The sequence below is a fragment of the Triturus cristatus genome, chromosome 4_1 (genome assembly GCF_964204655.1).
Source record: "Triturus cristatus chromosome 4_1, aTriCri1.1, whole genome shotgun sequence".
Taxonomy (NCBI): Eukaryota; Metazoa; Chordata; class Amphibia; order Caudata; family Salamandridae; genus Triturus; species Triturus cristatus.
The window spans coordinates 757765880-757782146 of record NC_140585.1 but is presented as its reverse complement, the minus strand read 5'-3'; the positions used below and the strand labels follow the sequence as shown (position 1 = coordinate 757782146).

Sequence of the window (16267 nt, the reverse complement as noted above, 5' to 3'; positions counted from 1 at the left end):
TTTACAGGAGGCGGAACTGGAAATGAAAGTAATTGTTCAGGACATGTTTTAGTTGAGAGTATAAACCGTGAGGCAGGCCGGAGCTGTGGAGAGCTGCTTCTGTGAGCCTGTTACATTGAGGGATGTGATGACATCACCGGTGTGCGCGTGCTGCAAAGGTAAATACTCCGATACGGAAGAGAAACCCCCGGCGGACTTGCAGTGAATGGCAGAGCAAAATCATAAATTATACTGTACGAGGAAAGAACAGTCCAAGTCCCTTTTCGTGCGCTGTCGCCAGGTTATCCCGGCGAACGGGAAGTCGGAGCTACGCTTTCCTCACTTACCCATGTTCCCTGTCTCTCAACTGGTAGAAAGAAACTTTCCTGAATGAAGGGAAGACCCAGGGCCAGAACGAGTAACACAGGGGGAAAGTCAGCTGGAAGCGGGTGAACCAAGAGGCACTTCACTATGGAAAGCCCGGGCGCCCTGAAAAGTCCTATAAATGGGGTGAACGAGTGTTCCCAAGGCAGAGACTCAAAGCTCCAGACCGAGGAAGCGACGAGCCATAGAAACCCAGAAGACCAGAATGATTTTCAGGACCTCAGCATGCTCCATTGTGGTAAGAAACCCTTTGCCTTCTATGAAATAGCAAAACGATGATCTGCTTTCAGCATATATGTATGCCGAAGGTTTGCACATTCTTTCATCAGCAGCTGGTTTGGCCACTTAATAAGTGTGTGATCTTGGGTGAAACCTTTCTAGCAGAACCTCGAAGCCGTGCTGCTATTCCATGTCTGCGGTGATGGGGCGTGAGGGCGCTTAGCAGGTCAGGCTACAGCAGTGTCTGTAAGGGATATGGCCCAATAGAAAAGCATTGAGGTCTTTTCAAAGCAACTCTTTCTATGCGACTGGAGACAAGTTCTAAAAATCTAAATACAAAACTAGCAACAACTCTAGATGTTATCTGTTTTAGGAAAAAGGGAGATAGTTGGGGAGTGTTGTGTTGTGTTTTCACTTTGCGTCATTTAACGAAGTGTATGTCCATCACACAGGGAACGAGTAGGACACTCTGCAGTCCTCACACAACTGCTCTTGACAGAAGACGTTTCCACTTTAAGAGACTAGATACAGGTTTCTTAGAACCGGCTTCTACTAATAGGTGGGATGCTGCAGACTGGATAGATATCCTTGTCAGTAGGCAGATATTGGTGCATGGTGTCCAAGAGCGCTGAAGGGACATTGAAAGGTATGTTTCATGAAATACTTTTAGCATAGTATAGCTTTGCATCACACAGCATTCAGTGGCAGCGTGTCACAGCATAAAAGCATTTTTCTGACAATTCAAACGTCGTATCATTCTTTCGCAAAATGATGATATTTGTATTATAATAATAGTAGAATTATTTCTGCCAAATTGTACTTGACCAAAGGTTGCCACTTTATTACTTTAACATTCGTATTTCTTCATTTCTCCTTACAGGCCATCACACTACTGGCCCTTTGTTCCCCAGCAATTTTACTTCCGACCGAATATCTTGGCCAAGAGCAGTCTCATGAAAATGATCCAGAAAGAGACCTGGCAGCGAAGACCAGAGACAGGTGCCCTGGTAGAGGGAGTGCCAGGTTCCCTCACAGTGCCAAAATTGACCTCCGGGCCATTGACGCTGGAGCTGAAGACAGGATGATGGCAGACATCAGTAGCCGATCACTCTCACCTTGGGCGTACAGGTACGGATTCACAGCTCTTGACACTACAGGATCTGATTTGATACATCTTATCTAAGAATATGCCACGTTACCTCGCATGCTTTTTTAACGCATGCCATTACAACGCGGTCATTACAACGACCACGTTGTAACAACGCATGCCATTACGACACAAGTCGGAACAACGAATTGCTCTTGGGGGGGCGCTGGATGTTGGAATAGTATAATTTACTATTCCAACTCCAGTCTGTGCAACAGCAGGGAAGGTGTTGTATTTTAAACCCAACACCTTCTGACCCCTAGAGCAAGTCGTTGTTCCGACTTGCAGAGTAATGGCATGCGTTGTAACAACGCAGTCATTGTAACAACCGTGTTGTAATGGCATGCAGTGTTCCGGAATCATGGCAAATTATGTTTACCCTTATCTAAACATGGCCAATGTGTACTTCCTTTGAGAAATGTTTCAACTTAAGAATCCATTAGTTGTCATTTTAAATATTTGGTAATAGGCACGCAAAGGCAGCTTGGGCAGTGCCACCAAGGGCTAGATAAGCCACTTTTTTGAAGCCCCTGCTGTGGTGAGGAGTAGAAGTGAAACAATGAATGCCTCCCCATACCCGTCACATTAATCCTCCAATTAACATGTTGTTTTTAGGTCACATCAATGTCTTCCAGTAAATGATGCTCCGTGGTCATTTACATATTAGAGCCACATCCTCACTGCTATTTTTAAGAATCTACTAAAACAAGCATTTGCAATGCAATAGGTCTCGCATTTATAAGAGTTTGAGCTATTGGCATTGTAAAATTACAATGCCTTTTATTTATGTTTTGGTTTTAAAACAAATAAAAGGCATTGTCATTTACAATGTCAGTAGCATAAACTCGCATAAAAGCAGTGTGTGGAGTGCCGCAGTGTGCGGCGTGCAGCAGTGTGCGGCGTGCAGCAGTGTGTGGCGTGCAGCAGTGTGAGGCGTGCAGCAGTGTGCGGCGTGCAGCAGTGTGCGGCGTGCAGAAAGTGTGTGGCGTGCAGCAGTGTGCGGCATGCAGCAGTGTGCGGTGTGCAGCAGTGTTTTGTGTAGCAGTATGAGGCATGCAGCACTGTATGGCGTGCAGCGGCGTGCGGCGTGCAGCAGTGTGCGGTGTGCAGCAGTGTACGGCGTGCAGCAGTGTGCTGCATGCAGCAGTGTCATGCAGCATGCAGCAGTGAGTAATGCAGCAGTGTGCAGCAGTGTGTGGCGTGCAGCAGTGTGCGGCGTGCAGCAGTGTGTGCCATGCAGCAGTGTGTGGCGTGCAGCAGTGTTTCGTGTAGCATTGTGCGGCGTGCAGCAGTGTGTGGCGTGCAGCAGTGTGTGGAGTGCAGCAGTGTGTGGCATGCAGCAGTGTGTGCCGTGCAGCAGTGTTTCGTGTAGCAGTGTGCGGCGTGCAGCAGTGTGCAGCATGCAGCAGTGTGCGGCATGCAGCATTGTGCTGCGTGCAGCAGTGTGTGGCGTGCAGCAGTGTGCTGCGTGCAGCAGTGTGTGGCGTGCAGCAGTGTGTAGCATGCAGCAGTGTGTGTGGCGTGCAGCAGTGTGTGGCGTGCAGCAGTGTTTCGTGTAGCAGTATGAGGCATGCAGCACTGTGTGGCGTGCAGCAGCGTGCAGCAGTGTGCGGCGTGCAGCAGTGTGCGGCGTGCAGCAGTGTGAGGCGTGCAGCAGTGTGAGGCTTGCAGCAGTGTGTCAGCTGGATGGGAAGAGAGGAGGAAGAGACAAGACTAATGCACAGTCAGAAGATCAGTATTTAGAAGAGGTCGAGATCCCAGGGATTCCATGAAGTTACAGGAAAGGCATTTCTGGGTCTACAGTTCACATTCAGCTCTCCGCATTAATGTTGATATTTTTCCATGCACAGAGGATCCCATGGGCAGGATCCTTGTCTTCTCCACAGAGGCTCTTATTTTGTACCAACTGGAGGTGATAAGGAAACTGAATACAGAAGTTGGGGAAGCCGCCCCTAGTTTGATTCTGGTGCTTGTGAAAATCTAGAAATCGAAATCATGTCAGATACATATATGTGCAGCAGAAAGTGGCATTAGACTTGAGCATAAAGGAAGTGTGGTTTCAACAATGAAGCACAAAGCATACCTCACTGACTGACCCTCTGTTGCACATCAGTAGCTGGTGGTCTCAAGACTCTGCCTCTGTACTGCTCCCAGTAATTCTTGTAATGAACAAACACACAGAGGTGCCCACACACGTTCCTCACTGAACTCCCTTGCTAGAAGTCGTGGAAAGCTCTTTCGCTAGAGATCGTAAAGTAACGAGTCGATGTTTACTTTTTCCCTATAAAATCACACGGTGCACAACAATTCATAAATGACCATTGAGGTTATATAGGTTGGGCATTCGCAGTATCTTTTACTAAGAGCCATATAGCTGAATGGGGTGGGCTGTGGTGTCTAGCAAATATGATTATATTATTATTTCTAACATTTCTATCTCTTAGGTGGTCTGTTATCTTCAGACCAGTAAAGTGATAGCATTTCGTCACTCCACTCCATGGCGTACAACATTTTCTAATTGCAGAGACATTGTGGTGGCCCACAGCTGGCAGTGCGTGGTCATGCCTTGCGCATCTGCCAGCTTAGCTTGCACAGACTGATAACCCCTACCTTGGGGGCCATTGCTTTCATTCTTTCAGGTGGCTGAATTTGGACTAGAATAGTAAGCCAAGTTTATTATAAAGCCCTTAACCTATCACATGAGATTTCTGATTAAATTGCCGACTTCTATAGAGATGAAACCGTGAAAAACAGGGCCAGATATGGTGGTTACAAAATACCATTCATTTGAGCTATATATAAAAAAAAGGGAAGAAAGAAAGGCAAATGGGAAATAAGGGAAGCAGGAATGAAAAACATAGATGAAGAAAGGTGGGAAGGAAGGAATGAAAATGGTATATAAATAGGGAAGGGAATACAGAGGGAGGCAAGGTAAGAGATGTAAAAGAGCGATGAATTCAGTAGAGTAAAGCAAAGAGGGGAAGCAAGGAGAGGGAGGCAAGGAGTAGGAAATTGACTAAAGAAAAAGCAGGTACAAAGGAGGAAGGTTTGAATACAATAAAGGAAATAGGGAAACACGGATCGCCAAAAGCACCTTCCTAAAGTCTTATTGCACCAAAAAACGATAATCAGGACGATTGATATTTCTCCTCACCTGTAATATACAGCCGTATTCTTGCATGTAATAGGAAAGTCTCGTAATGCGGCAACACTTTAAACTTTGCATTGTTCTGTTTTCTTTGCAGTGTGGATACGGATGTGGACAGAAAGCCTGGGGTCATCGTGGAAGCCAAATGCCTTCACTCCATGTGCCTGGACTATGAGGGGCGGAGGGACACTCGTTTGAACTCCGTTCCCATCAGGCACCAAATCCTTGTGCTGCGCCGGGAGCCGAAGGGCTGCGGCCAGAGTTACAAGCTGGAGAAGCAATGGGTCACTCTTGGGTGCACCTGTGTCCGGGCTGCCATCAGCTATGCCTCATACTGAGGCCCTGTGGGCTCAGACTGTGGCCTGGCCTCAGATCTGCTCAACACCTGTCCTCGTTTTTCACTGACGGACTCGTAACAAAATGTGATTAACATCAACGCCACAGTCATAAAAACCCGAAACAGAAAGGTTCGGTAATGGCAAGTCTTATCAGTGAGTTCTTGGCATATCCATTCCATTGAGTCTTGCTAGGACAGTGACGCAACGCAGCCCTCATCAAAGCTTTATATAAATGTCTGAAGCTTTTCAGGTCATATTAAAGGGACACCATTTAACTGGCAATTATAATTGCTTAAGAAGAATGGTCCAACAATGGGTTTTATACTTTTTTATATAGACGTAGTGAACATTTCTAGGAAACTATTTGACAGATTATGACAGATTTTGAATCTGAAAGTCCACTAATGTATCCATTTAAATTCTAGTGGTTAAGTTAACTTCCTATTTTTTGGACTATGAGCTGGATATATTTATGTATTTATTTTTCTATCCATGTATTTATGATCTATTTACATTTTTGAAGAATTAATGTGTGTCCTACTAAGTCTCTATACAAGACAGTGCACCCAGTTTTTAACATCATTTGTTGAATAAAAGTTTTATAAACTACTTATTTTGCACGTAGTTTCTTATATATCCATTAAAGGATCGAATAAAACATATTCAATAACAACATTTCTACGATTGGCGCCATCAGATTGAAATAACTTTCAAAGTTCTGCTGCACTTCAGTCCTGTATGCTCGTTCTGTAAAAGTTGATGCTTACAAAATCCATGGGTGGATGTTATGTCAGTGCTTTAAATGGAAAAAAATAAGTGCAGGTACTCACAAAAAAAAAGTAGTGGATTGGGGGCGGGGTTTGGGGCGGGGCAAGGGGGCGGGCTATGTTTTCCAATAAATGGCACACTGACGAATCAGTACTAGTGCTGCAGTTTTTTTTTAAAGCATGAATGCGTTGATGTAATCTAGAGGGCCGGGATTTTGTTTCATGCAATTCCCGCTTAAATTGTTGATTGGCGAAGATTTGCGCGCGATTAAAACAATGGGCATACTAACAGGCTGTGTCCCTGAACAATGTGGCCCATGCTCGCGCCAATCAGGTTTTTTTGTCACCTTCAGACCCCCTCTGAAAGGGACCCTGCAGCGATACTCGACCTTTCACTCCAGAGATGCACACACAGCTCTGTGTTCTACTGAAGGCAAGCTGCTCTGCTGGCGCTTTTGAACCAGCGCAGCCCTGGCTTCAGCTTGGTTTGAAAGGTGCTTTAACCCATTGTAGGCCGTGCAGAAAGACCTGCCAAGGATGGAGCGCAGCACCAACCGCATCAAAACCGGGTCGTTATGAGTATCGGTACTCTCCTTTCCCCGAGGAAAGGTCCCGGTACTCAAGGGGAGAAAATATAAAAGTGCCGGTACTCCGTACGGGTGAGTACCGGCCCATTTAAAGCACTGATGCCAACCCTCTTACTTGCAGGCGTTACAATTATATAAGAAACCGCTCTGCATTCTTTACTTTACCAACAATTTATAATTGATATTTTTAAGTACAAACATTTTAAAGTAAGCACATAACAAGATGCAAACCATAGCATCCAGGCAATTTCACCATATACGTGCATATGAGGGATGGGAATCAGCTGGAGGTGGAAAGACCCCGAGAATTCCTGTCTGGGCATCGCAGGCTCCTTCTGCAGTACCAGGAGTTCAGCCTGTGCCCCTACTCCTCTGCCCAGCAAGCTTGGTGTGTCAGTTCGGCTGTATGTGGAGACAACTGCAGCCACAGCACCACTTTCTGCCCTTGTGACTGTGCACCGTGGCCTTAGTTTGTCTGGGGCCTTCTGAAGACCCCATAAGGATGTTTTAAGCAATGGACCAACTTACAGCACACAATCAAAGAGGTGGAGGAGACTACACCTCCCTCACTGTGCAGTAGCCTCTTGGATGTGCTATACACATACAGATTGTGTGCCCTGTTGCTCTGGAAACAGGCCACAATTTAACTAATGGATACCCAGTCCTAGACTACTCCTGGTGACACTTGATGCTCTTGGCCGTGCTGCTGGTCTCTGCTGGAGGGAGTACTAACCCCCAAGTGGTGCCCCAAAGGTCCTGGGGACCCTTGGCTGGTGTGAGAGTGTTCTCCTCCTGTCCCAAAGCTGGAATTCATCCTGTGCTTGGTGAAATCTATTACCTGCCCATGTTATAATAAAAATAGTGAATCAGCTTTTTCGGCAAACCAATGCTTGTGCCGAATAACGTGGACCAGCTACATTTCAAACTAATGCTGATGTGATATAGAGATGATTGGGATACTCAAAAAGGACTTCAGATACATTTAAATTGAGAACTTTGATATGTCTGAGGCAGGATTTTATTAGTGTTGGAAATGTGCCCTCCTTCCTGCAGTGTGCCTTGGGAGTTTTTGCCCTTTAACTGAATCCTGTGTTTTGTTGGCTGTAGACTCTGCACACCTTACTACAGCTAACAAGTGGCAAAAGTCCTTCTGCTCTCCATGTTAAACATGGAAAAATTGGTATATACCAGATTGGCACATGCCATTGACTTAAGTCCCTAGTATATGGTAATGCATGTGCGAAAGGCCTGTAAATTAAAGGCTACCTGTAGGCTGCAGCACTCATTGTGCCGCCCACTAAAGTAGCACAGAAAAACACGTCTTAACTTGGTCTGCCACTGCTACCTGAATGTGCAGTTTTAAAACTTCAATTTCGACCTGGCAAAATAAACCTTTTGCCAGGCCTAATCTTTCCTTTTTAAATACTTATGGGTCATCCCTAAGATAGGACTTAAATGCCCAGAGGGCAGGTTGCATGGTATTTGAAAGCATTACGTGTATATTCATTGTTTTACCTGTCCTGGCAGTGACAAACCTCGAAATTCGTTTTTCACTGAGGCAAGGCAGGCACTACCATAGATTTACACTATTACACTTAAGAAGTGGTAACTTCAGTTTGGGAATAGCTGGAAAATATATCAAGTACTCATTTTCATAGTATTTTAAAAATCCAAATTAATGCTCAAGTTGGATTTTAAATTACTATTTTGGAAACACCACTTTTAGCAAGTTGTCATTTTCCTGCCTACGACCAAAGGGCTTTCCTTTCAGTGTACAGCTGCCACCTGGCCCCTGATGGCTCCCCTGTGGTGAGATGTGTTTTACTCCAAAGACTCCAACATATTGACTAGATGTTAGATTGAAATTGAAACACATTGCCGGTGTTAACCTGGTGCAGGAACAATCAGTGCTTCACTTGTCATTTGAATGATTTGCCGCTGCTAGTTGTCCTGATGGGTGAAGGGAGGGGGGGGGGGGGCGGAGTTCAAGATTCTCAGGATGCACCTGGAGAAAAATTAATTTAGAGATTTTTTTCTTTTTGAAGGATGTGGTTTCAAGCAGGAGGGTGTCTACACTACGGACCACTTGGTAGCATCCTGAGGTGTTCAGTTTTTGCTCAAAGTAGCTAGAGGTACGGTAGTGAAGAGATTTATGTGCAAAGGCTGATGTTCTGTAGAAACTTCAATCTGGACCCATTTAACAATGAGCAATCTAGGGGATGTGGTTACATAATGTCCTGTACCTGAGACCAACCTAGCAAATGCATGAAGGACTGCCTTCTGTAGGGTCAGGTAGATTTTAGGCAGATCCATGAACAATGTGTTGCCATAGTCTATCCTCTAATTGACTAGAGGCTGGTTAACAGTTTTGGGAATGTCAACAGGAATGTATGTTCTAAGACCTCTCTGTAGCCTAAGTTGATGGTGAGTGCTTTATTTCTGGTGCATTAGTGGATGCTGCTAATTCTCTGGGATTCACATGTAACAGGGCAGATCAATGGCATATAAGTAAGCTGGATCTTTGAGGTGTATTACAGGGTGAAAGAATGCCTGTTAACACTACAACATTATCCATTAAAAACAGTTAAGGTACCTGTTGGACAAGATTTACTAATTCTATGAGTCTGAAGGTATGATATAGAACATATACATCATTGCAATGCGAGCATTCAGGGAGGATATATCAGAACTTTGAAGAATCTAAGCAATGCAAGACCTTAATGCTGTCATGACTCATGACATTTCCAATGCATGAGGTGAATAGAAGATGTCTAAGAACTGCTGGAGAAAACAGAAGATGCTGCGATGTGCTACTCGGCAAACAGGCAGCAATTTAGATAATGGGGAACCCAGTCCTAGACTTCTGCTGATGAATATGTCCTTTGCTTGGTGCAGCCTATTATCGGCCTTTCTCATGTTATAAGGGGTGTACCAACTTTTTCATCAAACCAACGATACGGCACAGTAACATTGATCACCTACATTGATGTGTATTATTCCAGTCTAATGCTTGTGTGATATAGACATGGTTGGGGTGCTCGAAAAAGACTATGCATATATTTTAAATTGTGAACTTTGCACCTTCTCCATTGATCTGTCTGAGGTACAAGTCTATTAAATGAATGACTGGCTCTAACCTGTCACCTTTCTGTAGTACACCAATACGAGCAGTAGCGGCCACCATACATGAAAAGTGGGTGGTGGGGGACGGGTGGGGTGGGGCGGGGCAGGAGGGGGAACTAATCATTCTTAAAAACTTACCTTTTCCTCTGCTACCACAGCCGCTGCTTCTGCTGACGTCCACCTCGGGGCTTTCCCTGCAGTCTCTGGGAACGCAGGCTCCCTACCCAAGCCAGGATTCATCTGACTGGCCTGCTCTGCCCCTCAGACAGTCCCTGGGAGCCTGCGCCATTTCTCCAAACTGGCTGTGACACAGAAATAGAAATGCACATGTATGTTTGGCCGGCCTAGGACAGCCAACCAGCCAAACATGCATGCACACTTCTAAGTGAACATGCATGCACACTTCTAAGTGCCCACCACTCCTCACCGCCCTGCCCTCCACGCTACACTCATGTGTAAGGCAGTCACAGAAAAATCAAATGATGTTTTATCATTTTCTTTTTCTGTGAGTGAGGAGTGGGGCGGCAGACTTCCACCATTACGGAGGAGCCGCCCCTGTGTAAGCAGTGAACTATGCTGAGCAAACAATGCTTTTGAGCATGTTCATGAGACATAGAAAAGGGGTACGTTGACTAGATAAGACAATATTTTAATATGGCATGCTGGAGTCTCTAGGGAGTAGGCCCATACGTATTTCATTTATTTTTTTGTATTTTCTGATTCGCTAATAAGACTTGGAAAGTGTGGCAGAGCGATTCACAGATGGCAGTGGCACACTTTGCACTTGATAAGCAAAGAGCAACGCTGCAGAAGACATATGATGAACCTTGTACATTGTGTGGAAGTTTTGAAATGACTGCTAGAATGTTACTTGATGCTATGAGCGTGACATACACATTTTATGGAGGTTCAAGTGAGAGGGATACTTAAGAGCATATTTAGGAGTGGTGCGCTCTACTCCATTCCGCTAGATTGGTGGATGCATGTACTCTACTGACATGGCAGATTACAGCCCACGAAAACTTAAGTATGAGATATGTATGCCTTCAGAGGAGCCACCACCACAGCAGCTCCTTTGAAGGCACTACAGTTTTGCCATGATCACAGCATGTTCATTGTCCCTGCATAGCAAAGTTTTTTGTTGATCAAAAAAATGACCCTCCCACAGCAGGAATTTTATACTGAAAAAAAAAATGTCCCTGAGGTGCTGGGAGGTTTTTCCCAATGCATAGAGGTCATTAATTATATTTCCTGTTCGGGACCGATAGGCTTTCCCAAACAGTACACGATGAGGTAGAAAAGTCGGAACCTTAATCTTCTGGATGGTCTGATGTTGATTGACCGACGGCCCAATGTCAGTCAGGCTGTCAGTCAAAGGTCACTGCGGTCAAATCAGAGACTCAGTTGGTAGATACAGGACAATTCACCCAAACCTAAATAAAGTGGGGGAAACTCGTTTTGCAGTAAGGAGCCTATTTAAAGTACCTTGCCCTACAAAGTCTAAATAATCCCCATAATCATATATTCACCTAAATATCTATTTAAAATAGGGGTTCATTTGGATTATGAACATGAATAAGGAGTGTATATAAGTTATGAACATATGGTTAACATAGGAAGACTCCAAAGTGTTGGCTACATATTAGTTGAAATTGAACAATTTTGCTACATTAGGAGTTAACATCGTGCTGGAACCATAGGTTCTTTGTTTTCATTTGAATGATTTGCTGCCGGGAATCATTCCGATGGAAGAAGGGATGGAGTTTGAGCTCCTCTGGGTGCACTTGGATAAGAAATCATTTAGTGCCTTTTTCTTTTGAAGGAGGGAGGTTTCAAGTAGCAGGGTGTCTGCACTCTGGAGCACTTGGTGGCACCCTGAGATAACCCGTTTTTGATTGAAGTAGCTGAGGATTCCAGAGTGAAGAATTTGTGGACAAAGCATGCTAGTTTGAAGAAGCTCCTAGCTTCAGACTACAGTTATTTAACATGAGTAATACAGGGAAATAGGGTCACAACGGTACCCGAGACCAACCTAGCAACTGCATGGTGAACTGCCTTCTGTGGTGTCAGGTAGATTTTGGGCAGATCCATGAGCAATGAATTGCCATAGTCTATCCTCTCATCAACTACAAGTTGGGCAGCAGTTTTGATGATGTCAACAGGAATGTATGCTCCAAGTCCTCTCAGCAGCCTGAGTTGATGGTGAGTACTTTTTGCCATGGCGTTATAAGCTTAGGTTTTGTTGTATGTGAATAGAGCATCCACTATTTGTGGGTTGCAAACCAGAATATTGAGAGGGTAAAGCCAGACTTGGATGGGAAGTGTGCATCAAAGTGGAGACCTGAGAAGGAATCCAGTTTTAAGAATATTGAACTTTAGAGGTTTGACCAGCATCCAGGATTTACATTTTCTTGGATGGGGCTGGCCACTCAATCATTTGTAGTTAGCCTAACCTTGTGAGCACAATTACTAATGATGCAATTTTGATGTTTACTGCGAAATCAATGACATTAGCAACAATAACAATGCATGCCCCATTCAAAGGGCAAATCAGCTACATTGTGCCTCTATAGACTTTGTCAAGGCTTTTGATTGTGTATCTACCCAAAGGATGCATACAATTGCTTAAAATAGGTACACAAACAATCTAGTACATCAATTAGCCGAAATATATATCAACACTTGGTTATCAAACCAATAAAAACCACTTAGAGTACACATAAGATATCTTGCCATTCTGGAGTAAGACAAGTTTGCGTCTTAGAGCCATGTTTATTCAACATCTATGTAAGTGATTTTTTTCATTACTGAATGCTCATCTATCAAATGCACATCATCTTGGGAAGATTAATGTCCAAGCATCTTTTATGCGGATCACCTCCTATCTATGGACCACACGGCAGCAGGACTACAAACATCACTGACCATATTAGCACGGTATGCTCTTCTATACATCATGTTTTAGTGCAAAGGAACAATAATCTGGTGTTATAAATACTTGAGGTGTTGTTCTGCCAAATATGATAAAATGAAAGAAAATGAAATAATGGAATTTTTTGAACGGTAAAGAATTACGTGCATGTATAGCAATTGTAAAGTTTTCAACAGATTTCAACACTTAGCTTACATAACTGATTTATTAAGTTTATATGTTTTTTAGACCAAAATAAACTAAGTATTAAAGTAAACTAAACTGAATTAGAGTCCAGTTTATAGATGGGGTTGGGATAAAGGTGGTAGCTGTGGGCTGTAGCAGGAATTTGGGTGCTAGGGATGAGTTCGGCCCTCTCCATCAAAGCAGCGATAACATAAATTATGCTAGAAATTTTACATTTAAAGTCAAGCAAGGACTGTAAGGATGAAGTTGAGCTGCAAAGCTGAAAACTAGCCAATGGGCCTGAATTGTATTTCATTAAACTAACCCAGGGGGACCAAAGAATACATGCATTGTAGACTACCATCTCTGCTCACTTTGAAGTAGCTAATGTAGCAGTATCCAAACTAAAACAGAGAATCCTCGAAATCAGTCCAGAAGACAAATCTGTGGCTAATGGTTATATCAGAAAGGGGAAGGGGAAATTGCCTCAGGAAGATATCTTATGAAACTCTTCTTATGTTCAGTATTGAAATCACCATTCTAGTCTCTGACAGTTGCCTAGATGCGTAGAGTTCCCTTTGTCAAACTAAAAGATGGTTCAAGATAATATTGTTTTTATTATTATTTCCACTTCTACTTGTTAGGTACTTGGTTTAAAACTGGATTCACAAGAAACACCTTACAAATCTTAACTTTTACAATTGCATAAATGTAGAGGTATAGTCTTCAATAAAAGCTTAGAGTCACCGTTGAGGGTATATTCTTCTTTATTTAAGTAGCATCTGTGCTGAGATCCCATCCACACAAAAGACCAGTACAACTGACACCAATCACTGTTCCAACATTCCACATTGGTGACCAGTTTAAATTCTGGAATTCAATGATACAGAACACCACATCACCTCCAGCCCATTACACACACAATACTAACAATACAGAAATAAACCAAAGTATAGCTATAACATATGTGTGAACAATAAGGCAAGAATAACTTTAGCCCCTAAGTTCAAATCAACAAACATAATCCAGTAAGCAAAGAGGAACCTTTTTTGTATGAAGGGGTCTTGCAACTATCCCCTCAGTTACATGTTCAGGCTCTCCAAGATCAGTTCCAGACACAGCACAAGTTTAACACTTCATCAACCTCCTTAGATTCTAAATCCTGTGGTAATCGGTTTTCACCGCATTTCTAAAGACCTTAATGACTCTGATTGGGTGACTGAATTTGGAGGTGCATTCATCTCTCCTCGGGGATTTGATCTTTACCCAATCACCAACAACCACAACAGTCGTTTTCACAGCCTTGCGTCTGTCATACCAAAGCTTCCTTCTCTCCATCTTCTCCATCTCTCTCTCTTTCACCCTTCTGCATAAACCCACGTTATCATCCACCAAACGTCTCTTCACCGTCACCTACAAAGGAGTTACTTCTGTGTTGGCAATCCTCCCTTTACACAAACGAAACAGAGTCTCATTAGTGGAATCTATACTTACATACTTTCTCCCTCATGGCTAGTTCCCAATTCTCTCCAGAGGCAATGGCTCATTGTAATGTCTCTTTTGATACCTTCACAAACCTTTCTACAACACTGTTACTTTATGTTGAATACCTCTGGCACTTAAAAATTCTTCCATCACTCTTGAGGTGAATTGGATCCCATTATCTGACAAAAGTGAGGGATTCCTTCTCTTTCAAAACATTCTTCCAAAAACTCGACAACTACCTTAGACTCTACCAAATTAACTACTTTAATGTGAGGCCAGTGGGAACCCATATCCATGCACAGGATCACATACCTATCTTGGGACTTAAGTTTCACAGGACCCAAGAAATCAATCACAATCTCAGACCATAGACCGACAGCTTGCTCCCTCACCACCATTGGCTGCATCCTACATTTCTAAATCTTATAACTGCACCTGCATTCAATACACTCACAAACTACTATCTCCACCTGCATGTCCATCGCTGGCCACCAGTATTACTCCCTTATCCTTTCTTTAGTCTTAGCAATCCCCATGTGACTCGCATTAGCGTTATACATCAGTTTGTCTCTCAGGTCCCTTGAGGGAATTATTTCCTGCCTCTCATTAGCAGACAATGCACCACAGATAAATCCTCTTTGACCTGCCGATAACCCTTGAGATACTGCTCACACTCCTTTTTGTCACATCATCCTCTCAAGATCATTGTTGTGAGAAGTTGGCCTGGCATATGCTGTCCACTAGTTATAGTGGGCACCTTGCACCAGTCCAAACAACCCTTATTGATGATTAGGTTTAAGTCTTGAAGGAGTGTAAAGCAGCTTGGTTTTCCAGATTATAACCTCTTGAATAACTAAATGAAAGGAGAACCACACAAGGTATACATATAAAATATATGTATTTATTTCTAAACACTCTCTACTAACCTCTTTATGAAGTTAGAGAGCAAGGCACACAATAATACAGCTCTAAAACGACAATAAATAGCACAATATACAATGGGCCCTAGGGGCGGACCAAACGATATATTAAGAAAGTGGTATAAGAACCACGACTTGACTAGACACAGTGCCTAGAGCACGTAGAATCACTGGGACCCCAAGGAACCACCCAAGGTAGTGACATAGGAGACCCACAGGGGACGCGTGCAGTGTGAGAACACAGGCGCAAGCCCCATACTATTCTATGGGAAAGTCACGGTTGGAATTTTAGAAGTTAAGGACACTTAGGAGAGGACTTTGAGCAAACCCCTTTAGACTTAGGGGGTTCTAGGGCCAGCACCCATGGGAGCACCGTGGTACTCGAGTTACCTCACCCAGGAAAGCCGAGTGCATAGGTGTCAAATGGTGTCGGGAATCGTTGTTGATTTCAATGGTGATCTGCTGCAAAGTGCTGCTGCCGGGAAGAAGAAAAGTGTCTGGTATGATCCAAGCCTGGATTGAAGATCAGAAGAACCTGAAAGCAGAGGGGACAGAGTCTGGGTCACTTGCCAGTGACCAGGGGCAAGATAGACGAATGCCCACCGATGTCGGGTGTTTCAGGTGCGAAGCAGTGAAGCTTGACTCTGCAGCCACGAGGACCAGGAGGCATCGACGGCAACCAGGAGCTGGATTCGAGCTGTCCCACAAAGAATGTCGAGTGCTGCAGTGTCGGTGCTCAGATTGAACACAACAAGCCTTGGCAACAGCAATCCACACAGGAAGAGAAAAGATGCTTCGGTGCGTACCATCAAGGTCCTGGGGACTCCCCAAGCAATGGAGAGTCAGGGCACGTCTGGAGCAACCAGGGAGGCCCCATTAAATTTAAAGTTGCCTTCACAGAGACCCACCAGTCGATGGACCAGGGATCGTGAAGGGATCTCGAGAGAAAACGCAAAGGGCCAGCTCACGGAACACAGCAATCTTTGGTGCAAATGATGCCCTGGGTCAGGGCTACAAGTAACCCAAAGCTCAGCTGCAGGAGTCATTGGAAAGCTGATGCTTCTGCAAAGTGA

At 44.0% G+C, this 16267-nt stretch overlaps 1 protein-coding gene across 1 annotated transcript; it reads left to right on the top strand.

Moving 5' to 3' along the window:
* The first annotated feature begins 263 nt into the window (after positions 1-263).
* On the top strand, positions 264-5557 carry LOC146855493 (interleukin-17A-like). Its single transcript, XM_085650614.1, has 3 exons — positions 264-601; positions 1463-1710; positions 4975-5557. The coding sequence occupies exons 1-3, from the start codon at positions 569-571 to the stop codon at positions 5213-5215; spliced, it is 522 nt and encodes a 173-aa protein (XP_085506740.1). The 5' UTR covers positions 264-568; the 3' UTR covers positions 5216-5557.
* The last annotated feature ends 10710 nt before the right edge of the window (positions 5558-16267 follow it).